Source organism: Orcinus orca, chromosome 2 (assembly GCF_937001465.1).
Source record: "Orcinus orca chromosome 2, mOrcOrc1.1, whole genome shotgun sequence".
Taxonomy (NCBI): domain Eukaryota; kingdom Metazoa; phylum Chordata; class Mammalia; order Artiodactyla; family Delphinidae; genus Orcinus; species Orcinus orca.
In genome coordinates this window covers 190,606,408-190,623,180 of record NC_064560.1, presented here as the reverse complement: position 1 = coordinate 190,623,180, position 16,773 = coordinate 190,606,408, and the positions used below count along the sequence as shown (strand labels likewise).

The 16,773-nt window shown below is 35.6% G+C and overlaps 1 protein-coding gene across 6 annotated transcripts in view; it reads left to right on the top strand.

The window, feature by feature from the left end:
- Nucleotides 1–16,773, top strand: part of BTBD7 (BTB domain containing 7) — an 81,129-nt gene that overhangs the window by 13,800 nt on the left and 50,556 nt on the right. For 5 of the 6 annotated variants that reach the window (XM_004262357.4, XM_033419255.2, XM_049706577.1 and 2 more), the window contains exon 2: nt 16,181–16,368. In XM_004262357.4, coding sequence (XP_004262405.2) covers nt 16,287–16,368 — 82 coding nt within the window. In that variant the 5' untranslated portion in view covers nt 16,181–16,286. Of the gene's footprint in view, nt 1–6,769; nt 6,931–16,180; nt 16,369–16,773 lie in introns of all 6 variants that reach the window. The other variant, XM_049706576.1, reaches the window with a different exon arrangement.

Sequence of the window (16,773 nt, the reverse complement as noted above, 5' to 3'; positions counted from 1 at the left end):
CTGATGTTGTGTAGAATACACTTTGGGAAACACTGATATACTTTAAAGTGTAAAATACTTTACATAGGTAGGATTTGTAGCTAGGAGTTTGTATTTATTGCATATTCTTGATTGAACCTCTGTTAGGAAGATTAATTTAGTGTTGGTGTGCTAGATGAATTAGACTGGAAGCAGAGACCAAGATTGATTTTTGTGACAATTCAAGAGAAGTAATAAATAGTGACTTAGTCTAAGTGATTTGCAGGTGGATTGGTGAACCAGTTTGATATAGAGGAGAAGGATGAGGGAAAGACACCTGCAGTTCTGACACTGGATGCCCAGGATGTCTTCAGCAAACGACATTTGAATAGATTGGAGTAATTGAGTTTCTTCTTCCGGAAAGCATCCTCCTGTTAATCTGGAAAATATATCCATCTTGTTTCCAGGCAACACCAGATAATTAAATTATCTTCATATTTAGGAATTAATAAATTTTTTTAAATTAGCATACTGAATTACTTAATAATAACTGTGCTGTAAACTCTTTAACTGTCTAATGACAGCTTTCTGCTGTGGTTGAAGAGTGTGTTTACCTACATACTCTAATTTGGAGATGACAACAAAAATTGAGAACTTTTTTCTATTTTGTTCTAACTACTTACATAGGTATATATAAATCTGTTTTCTGATGTAAAAATGTTTACAGGAAGGAGCCTGAAACTCAGACGTTACTAAAGAAAAGACTGAAACAAGTGACTATTTAAAAAATTTAAACATTTATGACAAAAGCCATCATAGTTTTAAAAGGCTAATATGAATATTCTCCCTTGATATTTTAACATTAATATAAAAAGTGTCACAAATTAATAAAAAGAACAGCCACATAGAAGAATGGGCAAAGATTATAAAGAAACACAGAGGCTGATAAATATATTGAGATTCACTTTCACTTATAATTTTTTAGAATGAAGATTAAAATAATGAGATCATTTTTTCCTCCATCAGATTGGCAAAGATTAATAATGACCAGAGTTTTCATGTTCTCATGCAAAGTTGATAGGAATGTAAATTGCAACTTTTCTGACCAGTATATCTCCAAATTAGAAATATATATACCCATTTATCCAGTAATACTATTTCTTTTTTTTTTTTTTTGGCCGCACCTAGCGGCATGTGGGATCTTAGTTCCCCGAACAGCGATCAAACTCGTGCCCCCTGGGTTGGAAGCACAGAGTCTTAACCACTGGACCGCCAGGGAAGTCCCAGTAATATTTCTTGATATTTATTCTAATGGTATAGTTTACAGTGGTTAAAGATAGAGGTAAAAGGATTGCAGGACTGTTTATAATATTGAAAAATTGGAAATGATTTTCAATGTTTCGGTGAAATAAATTATGGCATATTTATACAGTACAGTTCTATTTAGGGGTCTTTAAAAGACAAAGTAAAATTTATATGTACACGTGTTTCTATATCCCTGGTATATTATGAAATGAAAAATTTTTTTACAGAACTCTTTGTTAAATATCCCTACTTAAAACTATTTATGTCAAAAACGCTAGAAGGGCTTCTCTGGTGGCACAGTGGTTGAGAGTCCGCCTGCCGATGCAGGGGACACGGGTTTGTGCCCCGGTCCGGGAAGATCCCACATGCCGCGGAGCAGCTGGGCCCGTGAGCCATGGCCGCTGAGCCTGTGCATCCGGAAGCGGGAAAGGCCACAACAGTGAGAGGCCCGAGTACTGCAAAAAAAAAAAAAAAAATGCTAGAAAAGCAGAAATCAAATTGTTACTTGTTGTCGATGTGGGAAGGGAGGCAGATTTTAGGGAATTGCCTTTTGTCATACTCTGATGTGTAGGTTTTTTTGTTTTTTTGTTTTTAATTTAAACAACAAAAGTATAATTCTCGTAAGTGAATGGGGAAACATTAAGGTTCTGGGGTGGGTAGGATAGAGAAAGTTTAACATGTATCTTGTTCTTTGTATATTATGATCTGTTCTACAATCTTTAAAATTCTTTTGAGTCAACAGTGTAACTCTCAACTTTTCAGACTCTAGTAATAGAAGGCAAAAACACTTCCGGGGAGAGAAAGAAATACAGCTAAAAATTACAGAGATGCTAAAAATTATTTTTTTCCGTATTTTCAATAAAGAAAATAAACTCATTTTAATCTTGTAAAACAGTAAAACTAAGAGGGGGGAGGGGATGTACACTGCTTGATGGTGGTGCTTTTGTACTGTCACCAAATAGTATGATTAGTTTTCTATTCAAATTAGATACCCCATCTGAAAATGTTCTTAGGAGCACAATGACTTTTCATCAGAAATTTAATAATTAAACATAAACGTTGAATAATTATTTAGGGATATAATATTCAACAAAACTAATGATCTCTTCTTTATGCAAAGGAAATGTGTGGGTATGGAGAAAAATAATTAGGTTAATAATACGGAGTCCTGTAGCTAATCATCAAATTTGGAAACAACCCCCTAAAATATTGTTCTTAAATTTAAACTAATTCAGCTGCTTGATGTCTAGCAGTGAAACATCTGTAATGTGGTTCACTTTAACTTTTTGTTTTTAATGACTATTTACACTAAAAGCCATTTCTGTTCTTGGATAACCTACTTAAATATTGGTATTAATTTTACATTTAATACACATCCGAATGCATAATAGTTTTCAAGTTTAACATTAAATGTACGTTTAATTTTTATAAATGAGAAAATTTCTACATTTAAAATTATTTCGAAGAATTTAGTATCTAATTTTAATGATTCTTTCACTGGTTTTGGTTTTCTTATCCTATTTAGAATGATCATCACTAGTTTTCCCTAGTGATTATTCTAGGCTGTTCATGACTCCTTGAAGATTATCTTTTAAAAATCTTTTAAAAAACTAAGAGATAACATATTTCTGACCATGCTGAATGTGCATTTATGAAGCAGGCATTTTATTTAGGAAGTATTTTATAACTAGAAATATTAATACCAAGAATATATAGTATCAATATGAATCTGCACTGTAGCCAGAGTTCTAAGAACCCGGCTCACCTCATTTGTCTGCATTTTTCCCCTCATTTTCTAGCTTAAAAAATTTTAATGGTTACCCTTAAAAGAATATTGCATAAACTGGTGGAATGGGATGTACTTTTAAAAATATTCTTTTAAGAATATGTTTTTAATCGGAAAAAAAAAGTAGCAGCAGGAGACTGACAGCTGTTTTGAATTATAATAGGTTCTATTAGAAGAAGCCCACATGGGCTTTAATAAGATTCTCCTAAGCAGAACTCTAGCAAGTAATCTCTATTTGCAGTAACACAACTTAATTTTATAGAAAAATGCAATTTAAAATATATCTTTATTTAATATGAACAAAATGTTTTCTGACTTGCCTTTTATTGGTGGTGGGTAGGTAAGGAAAATACTATTTTTATACATGATCTTGAGCTACTAACTACAGGTGCACAACGTCTTACTTATAATTTGAAATTCTAAGAGTTCTGATAACCATTTCTTTAGGGAGACTCATTTGATGGCAAACAATGATGTGACCTGAATTCATTTGGCAACAAAACCTAACCTGAACTAACACAGCTTAGTTTAAATGTTTAATATATTTTATTGCAAAATATGGGGTAATATGACTAATCTCACTGGGTGTGTTTACATAGTATACAGTAAATGTTTCATATACCATATTACTTTCTTTTAAAAGAGAGAGCATGAGAGAGAGAGAGAGAAGGAAAAGAGTCTGAATTTTAGAATATATCTAGCCCCAAAAGTTTCTCGCTGGTAAGGAATTGTGGACTCTTAAACTGGTGTTTTAAATTGGTGATGAACATTAAATAAAATTTTTATTGGTAGGGCTTCCCTGGTGGCACAGTGGTTTAGAGTCCGCCTGCTGATGCAGGGGAAATGGGTTCGTGCCCTGGTCTGGGAAGTTCCCACATGCCGCGGAGCGGCTGGGCCCATGAGCCATGGCCACTGAGCCTGCGCGTGCGGAGCCTGTGCTCCGCAACGGGAGAGGCCACAACAGTGAGAGGCCTGCATACTGCAAAAAAAAAAAAAAAAAATTTTTATTGGTAGAACTAAGATTGAGAAACAGTGTAGTATGTAACACTTTATCGTTTAATTCTGTAGATAGAGTTTAATTACCAAATATGCAGGAAGAATATATGAAAAGTAGAATAAGCTTACAGATTATAGATATCAACTGTAAATTAAAACATATTACTTAAAATTAGATACTGGAGGAGAGAGAGAGGAGGAAGAAGATACTAGCTGATTTCAGTATTGCTCATAGTAGGGAGCCAGTGGATGGTAGCCAGAAAATAGGGAATTTGGGTATTATATAAAAATATTAGTAAAGTTACTTGTGGGGTAGGGAGAGACTAGGTTGGAGTAGATGGGGAGCAACTAGTCTTTGAATATATCTTATTTTGTGGTTTTGACTTTAGACTCATCTAAACATTTTACAGAATTATGTAGCAAAAGTTAATTAAAAATGCTGTGCCTAAAAATCAAAAGTGAAATAAAAGTGTACTTCCAGTTAGTGATGTAATCACCCAGAGCAAACTATTCCAAGTGACTTACATACACAGTAATTTATAGGATATCCTGAGTTGGGTATATCCTAAGGGTAAAAAAGAATTGCCAGAAAAAAAAGATTTTCATTTATCGTAATGTTGATGATAGTGTTGACATTTTAATTCTTGGCTATTGTGTGTGTATTGTGGGATAAAATAAATGAACAATTATGTAGGCAGTGTTGAGAACAGGGTTTTGACATGTGAGAAAGGAGAAACATGTGTAAAGTTAATGAGATTAAGTAAAAACCCTCTAAACCTGAATTTGAATTGGAAGCATCAGTATACACTCAGGATGTATGTGTATCTAAATACTCATGTGTAGAAAATTCCCAAACTCTTGTACTAAAAAGGCAGCCAGCACCCCCTAGCACCCAGACTGTGGTTTCTAAATACCATTTTTCACTGAAAGGAATTAAGTCTCCTTTAAAGAGATGGCTGATGACAGGTCTAAGGTAAGAAAAATACAAGATATGCCTAGAATAAGGTATAACCCTAGAAAGCAAAGAAGCTCTCAGAGACAAGTAGTGTTGTGTCGTATGATCTCAGGGACCAATTTGGATAAGCTTCCACTGTCCAGATATGGGACAATTTGAGCCTCAATTGGGATAAATACAAATAATTGAAAGCCATCAAATATGTTTAAATCCATGAACACATAATTTTTTTAACTTGCTGATCATCTTTAGAGAATGCTAGGATGTTAATTGTTTTGAAAATTAGTAAATAAAGGTAAAGAATCATTTATTCTTACCTTTCTGTGCAAACAACTGAATAGTTGATGAGTTCCTCTTACAGAAGTATTCCAGCTAATGAATAAAGAAGGAGTGATAGAATATCACCATGTTGCAGCCCCTAATGAATTAATGACTCTAGTTGGTGATTACTGTTTATTGTTAATATTAGAGAATGAGAAGTAGACGTTTGGTACCTATTGTTGGAAGTACACATCACCACATGTGAAGCAGTCTTGACAAAATAAACTTTAAAAGTACAAAAATGACACTAAATCTGATTAAGTTGTTAGATCTATAAATTTCTGTAAATACAGGGCTGAGAGAAACATATTAAGCTACATCATGGTGATGCATTTGCCAAAATTCAGACTATGGGAAACTACCATATAACCTGATTTCTTCAACAACAACAAGGAAAAAAATTGCAAGGGGAAAAGGGTTGGGGAGGGACCTTTTAAAGGAGATTTAAGAGACATAGTCGTCCAGTCACAATGCATGGGCCTTATCTGGATCCTGATTCAAACAAACTAAGAAAAAATAAAACTGGTGGAAATGACAACACTGCCTGGGAAGTTCATATTAAGGAATTGTTCATAATTTTAGATGTGATAATGGTACTGTAGTTGCTCTTTTGTATCCTTTCTTTTAGAGATTCATAAGGAAGTATTTACAGATGAAATAATATGCTATCTGGGATTTGCTTCAAAATAATCCAGAGAGATTGGGTAGAGAGTGGATTGGGATATAGTGATAGAGGACTGCCACAAATTGGTAACTACTGAAACTTGGTAATTGTTGAGCTTTGTCTTACTATTCTCTCTACTTTTGTTATATTTTTCTCTCCTTTATTACAGAAGCTGCAAAAGTATCTCCTGCACAGGAGGAAAAAATAAGTGATAGATAGGAAGGAGTGAAAATAGAGAAGCATAGTCATATTTGTCTTTGGTGTTTGAATGCTAAGGGATTTGATATTTATGGAGTATAATCCACAATCCAGAAACTTTTTATTGTTCACCAACAATGAGGACCCAACGCAGCCAAAAGTAAATAAATAAAATAAAGCTATTTATTAAAAAAAAGACTTGTGACAAAAACAACAGTGTAGTTAGACATATAGACGCATAAGGAAGACATGGCTGTTCCCATCAGAAAGGTTGATATAGAACTGAGAACTTTTTGTTCCTTTGTTTGTTTGTTTTGTGGTACGCGGGCCTCTCACTGTCGTGGTCTCTCCCGATGCGGAGCACAGGCTCCGGACACGCAGGCTCAGCGGCCATGGCTCACGGGCCCAGCCACTCCGTGGTATGTGGGATCTTCCCGGATCGGGGCGCGAACCCATGTCCCCTGCATCGGCAGGCGGACTCTCAACCACTGCGCTACCAGGGAAGCCCCTTGTTTTTTTTGGTTTTTTGTTTTTTTGCGGTACGCGGGCCTCTCACTGCCGTGGCCTCTCCCGCTGCGGAGCACAGGCTCCGGACGCTCAGGCTCAGCGGCCATGGCCCACGGGCCCAGCCGCTCTGCGACATGCGGGATCCGCCCGGACCGGGACACGAACCCATGTCCCCTGCATCGGCAGGCGGACTCTCAACCACTGCGCCACCAGGGAAGCCCAGAACTGAGTACTTTTAAGGTACTTCCTTCTTTAGGGGGGAAAACACTGAATTAGGGATCAGAATGACTGGTATCTAGTTTTGTCTTTGCCATTTTACTATATATTAATATTTTACTTTGGATAAGTCACTTCATCTTTTTACCTTAATTACCTAATTCAGAGATTAGAGAATGAAGCCTGTCCTATCTACATTGAAGACTTAATGTGAGGATAAAATGGCTTAATGTGTAGAAAAGCATTTTGTAAACTATATATCCCTGTTAGAAGATACTCCTGCTACAGTCATTAAAAGAATGTAAAAAAGGGGAGCACATGTCATTGCTTTTTTAGTGGGGCCTTTTTTTCATTTACTTTTTAAAAATTATGATTAAAGATACGTATAACATTAAATTTAACATTTTAACCAGTTTTAAGTGTACATTCACATTGTTGTGCAACCATCACCACCATCCACCTCCAGAACTTTTCATTTTCTCCAATGGAAACTCTGTACCATCAAACACTAACTCCCCAGTCCCTGGCAACCTCCAGGGGGGTTTCTGCCCCTGTGATTTTAACTACTGTAGATGCCTCATATAAGTAGTGTCATATAACATTAGTCCTTCTGTGCCTGGCTCATTTCACTTAACATAATATCCTCAAGGTTTATCCATGTTGTAGCATGTATTAGAATTTCCTTCATTTTTAAGGCTGAATGATATCCCACTGTACATATATACCACACTTTGTTCATCCGTTTGTCTGTCGATGCACATTTAGTTTGCTTCCACCTTTTGGGTGTACCACCCTGTTTGAGTCCCTGTTTTCTTAGTTGGGGGGTGTGTTATATAGCCAGAGGTGTAATTGCTGGATCATATGGTAATTCTACATTTAATTTTTATTTTTAAATTTAATTTTTGGATGGATCATGGTGCTTTTTTTTTAAACAATACTGTTTATATATTTTGAAATATCTCAAAAGAGTCATATTTGAGGCTGTATGCACACTGTGATCTATACTTTTTTTTCCCTAAGAAATGTTTTTTTACTCCCAAGAACTAGTGTAGTTTTAATTAAATCACACTCTTGTAAGAGGCTTAGGCTGTATATGTGGAATATGGATCCTGAGAAACAGTTTTTGGACTGAAGAGCTCAAAGAATGTTTACAAACAAGTATTTCCTTATTAAACGGTTATTTTTTAAAAATTGATTTCATTCAGCTGTTTTCAGCTCAATACTTCATATATGCCAGGCACTGTTCTATGTGCTGAGGATTTAGTGTCAAATAAATGAAGTTCTGGCTCAGTGTAAGTGGAGCTTACATTGTAGCATGAGACAGTTAACAAGCAAACAAGTATATATTCAATAATTTCAAGTGCTGAAAAGTGCTACAAAGAAAAATAAAGTGAAGAAAGGGGATAGAGAATGATGGGATGGGACAGGATGTTGTTTTTAGAGGATGATTAGGGAAGGCGTCTTTGAGGAGATGGCATTTGAGCAAAGGCCTGAATAAAGTGAGAGAGTGAACTGTGTGAAGACTTTGTGGAAAAGTGTTACTGATGAAGGGAATAGCAGGTCCCAAGGTGGGAGCTTTTAAAGGAGACAACTCAGAAGTTAAATGAAGATCTATCTCAACCAGTACCCAGTACCCATATGAGGAAATGGATTGGTTTAAGATATCTCATTGGAAAGAAAAGAGAAAAATAAAGATGGAAAAAATGTTAGGGAAATTGATTTGTATATTCTGTTAATGATTTTCGAACTTTGGGGACTTCCCTGGTGGTCCAGTGGGTAAGACTCCGCACTCCCTGTGTTCCATCCCTGGTCGGGGAGATAGATCCCGCGTGCCACAATGAAGATCTGGCACAGCCAAAATAAATAGATAGATAGATAGATAGATACATGCATACATACATACATACATACAACTTTGATAATTCTGGAATCACAGTGGGTGATAGAGGCTTAAGGGCTCGTATACTATTCCCTTATGTATATTTTTGAAATTTTTCATGCTACAGTTTAAAATCAGAAATATGTAAATATGAAAGAGCAAATAACATTTTTTCTAAATATAAAAATTAAAATGTACTACATTATTTCTGGCAAATGTTATAATTTTATAAAATACTGTTTATTTCATTTGATGTTGAAATATTTATATATATATTATTAATGGGTGATAAAATGAAATATTCCTGAAATGGAAGGATTTTGCCTGTCTAAATATTTTTTCAAATGAGCTCTGTGATGCTTGAAGAGAAATATAGTAATAACTATTCTATTTTACTTTACCTGGAAGAGATTTCCTTAGATAAGTGAATTTTTAACCTTAGCCATAAAACTTCACAAATGTATATTTTCTGATGACAATAGTTTTTTGATGGCAATGTTTGTAAATTTTTTCAAACTTTAAATTGTGGTAAAATATAACACAAAATTGACCATCTTAACCATTTGTAAGTGTACAATTCAATGGTATTACATATTGTTGTGCGTACATACTGTTGTGCATCTGTCACCACCACCCATCTCCAGAACTCTTCATCTTTCAAAACTGAAACTCTCTACCCATTAAACACTAACTACCCATTCCCTTGCTCCCACCTCCAGCCTATGGACACTACCATTCTGTTTTCTGTCTCTATGATTTTAACTACTCTAATTGCCTCATGGTCAGTGGAATCATACAGTATTTGTCTTTTTGTAACTGACGTTTCACAGCATAATGTCTTTAAAGTTCATCCATGTTGTAGCATGTATCAGAATTTCCTTCCTTTTTAAGCCTGAGTAATATTCCATTGTATGTACATACCACATTTTGCTTTTCATCAGTTGATGGACACTTGGGTTGCTGCCACGTTTTAGCTACTGTGAATAATGCTACTATGAACATGGGTGTACAAATATGTCTTTGAGACCCTGCTTTTAGTTCTTTTGGGTATATAGCCAGAAGTTAAATTGCTGGATCATATGGTAAATCTATTTTTAATATTTTGAGGAACTTCTGTGCTGTTTGCCACAGTAGCTATTTCCACAGTGCACAACAGTGCATGAAGTTTCCAGCTCTCCACATCCTTGCCCAACATTTGTTACTTTCTGTTTCATTGATAATAGCCATCCTAATAGGTTTGAGGTGGTATCTCATTGCGGTTTTGATTTGCATTTCCCTAATGATTAGTGATGTTGTCTTTTCGTGTGCTTATTTGGCTATTCATATATCTTCTTTGGAAAAATGTCTATTCAAGTCCTTTTCCCATTTTCTAATCAGGTTTTTTTGTTGTTGTTGAGGTGTAGGAAATTTATATTCTGGATATTAATCCCTTATCAGATATATGATTTGCAAATATTTTCTTCCATTCTGTGGGTTTATAATTAATTCACTTTCAAAAACGAGGTTGACCAAAATAAAATTGAAGTCCCTTTTAGCTCCATGAGTCTGACTTCTCTGCCTTAATAAGTATGTTTAATGGAACGTAATTTCACCTCAATGAGTTGCTGCTATCATAAACATTCTTGTTCTGTGTCACTGGAATGAATAGGGTTTGTGGTACTGGGTGGAGGTCATCTGCCTCTGTGTTAGATGGCCCTAGAGAGACATATGAGCCTAGTTGGTGGCTTTCTAAACTCTCACTCTGATCTCATCTATTTGAAGATGCCTTCAAAAGGCAAAGGTCTCTTGCTGACTGCTTCTGATTTACTGTTCACAGTCTCTTTTTGTTTTGTTGTTCTTATTAGGTGTCCAAGGATAGAACTGAAGATTACAATATCTGTGACTTTAGGCAAGTTACTAACCTCTCAGACTCATCAGTTTAAAAAAGTGGGGAGCAGTATTTGGAGAATTAAATGGGTTTAATACATATAAAGGCTCTAAGAACAGAGTCTGGCATATAGTAAACCCTCAATAAATGTTAGTTGTTATGTTAAGTAAAACATGTTTGGGTAATGAGAATGGGCATATGAAGTTATATTCTTTTAACTTAGTTTTTTTCTTTTTTCTTTTTAAGCTTTATTTCTAGCTGCTCTGAAAATGTGAGATTTGACTATAGAAGTGATCATCCCACTTTACCTCATTAGGCCTGTACCCCTTTTCACTCTCAAGCATCCTGATTTGAATGATATGATTTGAATGATGTGGTCACCTTAGATTTGACAGAAGTGAAATATTACTATAGTTTTACATTTCTTTTTAATTATAATTGTTTTTCATATTCACATATGCCCCACATTCCTGTTCTTCTATAATTATCCGTAAAAATTGGACTAAGTGGAAAGCATGTTTAAATTCCAAAGTCCAATTGCCTTTTTTTCTCTGTACACTAACATTTAATATAGAAGTAACCCCCCTCCCCATCCTCATTTTCCAAATCAATAAGTATTACAGCTTCAGCGGATTTTAGGAACCCTGTTTTGACGTAATTTATAGATGTTGCAACCCATACATTTCAGTTTAGGTTTACAAAAACTGAGACTCATAGAAGTTAAATGTAGCTTATCCTGTGTAAGTGGTAAATTAGTGACAAGAGGGAGAACTCTATCCCAGATACCTGACACTCATTGTTCTCTCTGCTGCCTAAAGTGTAACAAGTATTTTTATGCAAAGGTCAGAGTTTTCTAAACTCTGCAAGTGTTCTGCAAGTCCATTCTTTTAATGCTCTGTGGGGCAAAGGGCCTCCTTTAGATTATGCTGAATACTTCCTCTTGGAGGTTCACAATGCACCTTACCACTTTAAAGATGCCAAAAAGTTCTGAAGTAAAGAAAAGTAAAGCTTTGTTTAATACTGCATTTTCCAAACATTGCGAAAACTGTTTGGAAATGCTAGCCTAGGGATTTTGGGAGGAGAGAGAGGTTGATTTTTGGTTTTGAAATTTTTTTCATAGGGTTGTTAATTCTTTCTGTTGCATTCAGCATGATTTTTCTCCCTTAGTTGGGTCTACTACAATCACTGAAGCTTATTTTAAGCCAGTTGGCTCCTCTGATTGAGATTGGTCATGTCAACTATTAACAGAAGGAGCTCCCCCAGAAAGGTGATTCTAGGAAAAGGATTTATGAGTTCCCTAGGGCTATTTGCATCCTCTGGGCCTCTCCCAGTCCCATAGGCCCTCTCTTTCCCTTTCCTTTCCTGTCATATCATACAAAGATTAGATTTCATCTTGTTCTGTGTAGGATACAGACAAAGCTTGCCTGGAATGAAAACATCCCTGGAGAGGTAAGACTGTGACTGACTCTCACTTCCAGCATTTAAAGGCAGTGGATTCGATTAAGAAATAAATAACATCATACTGCGTTCCACTTGGCATGAGGTTTTGGTTACCTAAGAAATAAATTGTTCTCTGAGAATTTTGAGAGATACAGCTTTAGTAACTTAGTCAGGGTTACCCCCAGGATTTGGAATTGGGGATACAGGGTGGACTTAAGGGTTATATCTGATCCAGAAAAGATTCTCCCACCAAGTCTTTCCAAGACCTGTGTTTATTTTAGTATTAGAGCTCTAGTAGAAGATATTAATGTCACCCAAATCAGTTCATCTTGAAGGGGATTTCCATTGACTAGGAGCTACCAGGAAGAGACTCTGTCCCTAAGTCCCAAAGACATTTTTATTTCAAGCCACATCACCAGAGTGAGACCCCAGCTGTCCTGGTGGTGCTAATTATAGTGGCAAATGGCCAAGCATCTGTATCTCAGCTGTGACTTCTCTAGTGCTTGCTAGGTGTTCTTGTGTCTTCAGTGGGTCTGGTGATGTCTTCTAACCCTTCTGTGGTTGCTTTAGAATATCTAATTGTGCTCATCATAAAACTGAGATTTCTTAAAGGCATTTTTGGCATGGTTTTAATCTCAAGCAGACCAGTGTAATAATGTTTGGTGTCCCTGCAAACTGTACAAAATTCTCAGATGAAGATTATTCTCGTATATGTGTGTACACACATTTATGTGACAAAGTGAGAACAGTTAACTCTGTCCACTTCTATAGATGCTCTGACTTTTCTTCATCTGGAAGCAAGCCTCCATTCTTCCTTGGTTTGTTTCGACAGCATACTTTGTGCTATGTTAGTGGGTTTACTCTGCAGTCATTAGAAATCAAAAAGCAAAACAGAACAACAACAACAAAAAATGAAGCAACATGGAACTTCACGAATTGAAGTTGGAAGAATGGAACTTCCTTCCTTAAAGAAGGAAGTGAGACGAGGACTACCATTAGAGTGACACTTTATTATTTATTTTTTTACCATCTTTATTGTAGTATAATTGCTTTATAATGGTGTGTTAGTTTCTGCTTTATAACAGTGAATTGCTTTATAATGGTGTGTTAGTTTCTGCTTTATAACAAAGTGAATCAGCTATACATAAACATACATCCCTATATCTCCTCCCTCTTGCGTCTCCCTCCCGCCCTCCCCATCCCACCCCTCCCCATCCCACCCCTCTAGGTGGTCACAAAGCACCGAGCTGATCTCCCTGTGCTATGCAGCTGCTTCCCACTAGCTATCTATTTTACATTTGGTAGTGTATATATGTCCATGCCACTCTCTCACTTCGTAGAGTGACACTTTAGAAACACTTTATCAGCACTTTCCACCATCCACCATTACTTCCAGATTTAAAGCTCATCTTTTTAATCTTTTTTTTTCTCATTTTGGTAAAGGCTTTTATTTTGCATGTTTTTATTCTGGATTTTTCTTAATATATTTCAAACTTTTTTTGAGAAAGGATTGCCTATGCTGTTTTTATGTTTTAAATACAAATCTTTAGTGACTGAGAATAGGATTTGACCTGTAAATGAGGCCACAGACTTGGCTTTCCAGGATCCTATTTTCTTTTCCTTTCTTTTTTTTTTTTTTTAATATTTAACTATGGTTGATTTACAATATTGTGTTAGTTTCAGGTGTACATCTTCAGATTCTTTTCTATTATAGGTTATTACAAGATATTGAATATAGTTCCCTGTGATATATAGTAAATCCTTGTTGTTTATTTTATATATAGTGCTGTGTATCTGTTAATCCCTTATCCCTCCCCTTCCCTTTTCCCCTTTGGTAACCATAAGTTTGTTTTCTGTGTCTGTGCATCTGTTTCTGGTTTGTAAATAAGTTGATTTGTATTGTTTTTTAGAGACCCTATTTTCTTTTAAAGAACCAGTAAAAATGCCTGATAGAACCTTGAAACTTTTTAAGGAGCTCAATTTGAAACCTAAGATTTATTACTTAGACTTACTGTTTTTTAAAGTTTGAACTGAAATTAACACAGGCACATTTAGTTTCCATTTTATAAAAGTTGACAACATTCAAAGTGAATTACCAAAAAATTGCTTTTTCTACCTTTTTAATATTTAAGAATAGAAAACTGTGAATTTACGTACACTGAGCATCAACCTTTAAGAAAACTGACTTTTCTGGAAGAAGTAATTTTCTTGATTAAACCCTCTGGATTCCTTGCTGGGTAGTTCTTAACAGAATGTACTGTCGGGCTTCCCTGGTGGCACAGTGGTTAAGAATCCGCCTGCCAATGCAGGGGACACGGGTTTAAGACCTGTCCGGGAAGATCCCACATGCTGTGGAGCAACTAAACCTGTGCGCCACAACTGCTCTGCGCCTGCTCTCTAGAGCCCCGAGCCACAACTACTGAGCCCTCGTGCACAACTACTGAAGCCCACGCACCTAGAACCTGTGCTCTGCAACAAGAGAAGGCACTGCAATGAGAAGCCTGCGCAGCACAGCAAAGAGTAGCCCCTGCTCACTGCAACTAGAGAAGGCCCGTGTGCAGCAATGAAGACCCAACGCAGACAAAAATAATAATAATAAGTAAAATAAATATTTTTTAAAAATCTAAAAAAAACCCAGAATGTACTGTCACATCTCTTGCTGCCGTGCATCAGTAACGTGCACTGAAGTAAAAAGTCTGTAATGTGCTGTGTTCTCCTAGGGTAGGTAGGTAAATTTCAAATAGGAAATTAAATTTGCTCATGTGAGCATACGATTTGATTGAAGTTACTGCTACTTTGCATGATATGTAATTAGTAGAAAGTTTCCCAGTTTTCTCTTGAACACTATAGGTAGATAATTCTATGCTTAGATAAACAAATTTCCACATATTTATAGTAGGAAAAGATTGAAGGAAAGGACAAATGTAGAGTGATTTTCTTAAACTTGAATTCCTAAGGTTACACTGTGTAACAGAGATGAAAATAAATTCCAAGAATCTTGACATAGTTCTGTTTTCCAGCAGGTTTTTTGTGATATGTATGTGTATGTGTTTAACTCTTATTTGTTAAAACGTTTCATTCTTAATTATGAGGCCAGATTGACTGCCTACTGGTTGGTTTCCTAACAGTTCCAATAATAGATTTTAAGTTGTGTTTTCTCTTAAGCCATTATTGCTTTTGGTCAAATAAATTTTATATATCTGGATGGTATAAATATTTTGAAGCATTCCTGTTAACACTCAGAGAATTTCTTCTCTTTGCGCTTATATCTTCTGCTTGCAGCTCTGAGAGTTAAGGTTCCGTGATGTAGAATTTAATCTATAATTGTTAAATTATCTCTTAAACTGGTACTACGCTGTCCCTGTTAAGTCGTAATATCAGGTAAAAGAAAGTAGTGTTTTTATTTCAGGGCTTTATGGAGAGGAATGATAAAAGTTTTTGTTTTTCCTTGTGTCTCCTCACTGTACTTATTATAACTTCTCTCAAAATTGCTATAGAACAAGTAGCCTAAAGAAAATTTAGTTTGAACTGTCCACCTTTCCTTCCCCCTCTTTCAGTAAAATGCCTAATTACACAGATTAAGGATCAATTTAAACAATTTTATCTAAGGTAGAAAAACAACAAACCATTCAACTATCTGTTCTCTGTATGTCTGCATCAACATACATGCGTTTGCACTACTGGTATCAAACAACTCTTAAGTGTTTGTAAATGGCTTAGAATGTTAGATTATATTGACTGGTGGTTGGCTCTAAGGAAAAAAATTTTTTTGAAAAGTTTCTTTTTAGTCTAAATACTTTTCCCTGTGATTTGAAATATTCTTTCTGTAACTATATTTAAATAAGTCTGATATGTTACTTTTTACTTTCTTAGAAAGTATATAATTGGTACCTTTTATGGCTCAAGATTACAGATAGTACTGATTCATAGTTCAACTGTTTACATTTTCTGAAATTTTTACATGTGAATTTTACAGCATGTCATTATTTGCAAATAAAAGCAGTTTTCAGTAGCTTGCTTTTTTTTTAACTGTACAATTTGAGATACATTTGAAAAAATGAATTAAATTATTTTTGTTTCATATCAAGAAATGGATGAAAAGAGGCTACTGGATCCAGGGTTGAAAGTTCGTAAAGGCCTCTGGGATTATACTCTGAAGAACCAGCAGATGGAATGCCTGAGTGACTGAAGAAAATGGGTGCTAATGCATCTAACTATCCTCATTCATGTTCCCCGAGGGTAGGGGGAAATTCTCAAGCCCAACAGACGTTTATAGGTAACTGTTTCCGTTTTTCTAACTTCATTTTCTTTTGTGAGTATAAATAGAATCGGGTTTTCGGTGGTCTTTTTGGATTAAAAAAAGGATTAAGCTATGGAAAAAGTTATTACAGATAATAATTCTGTAGCATCCAGATTTTTTCCCATCAAATGTAAATCTGGCTTATATGATTTTTATCCTGAGCAAGCTGCTATAGCACAGTTGAGCTTTTCTTTGGTTGTCTTAACCATAATTGCCAGTTACCCTAGGAAAACTAGGAATCTCCATTGGTGTGGAAACAGCAAAATATGTTTCTTGTGTCTTGGTCCATTTGTTTTGCCCATACAAATGCAGCATTTTTTACAATTAATAATCTGCTTTGTTTGTCCCTATTCTTTCTTTAATATAAAAATGAGTTATCTG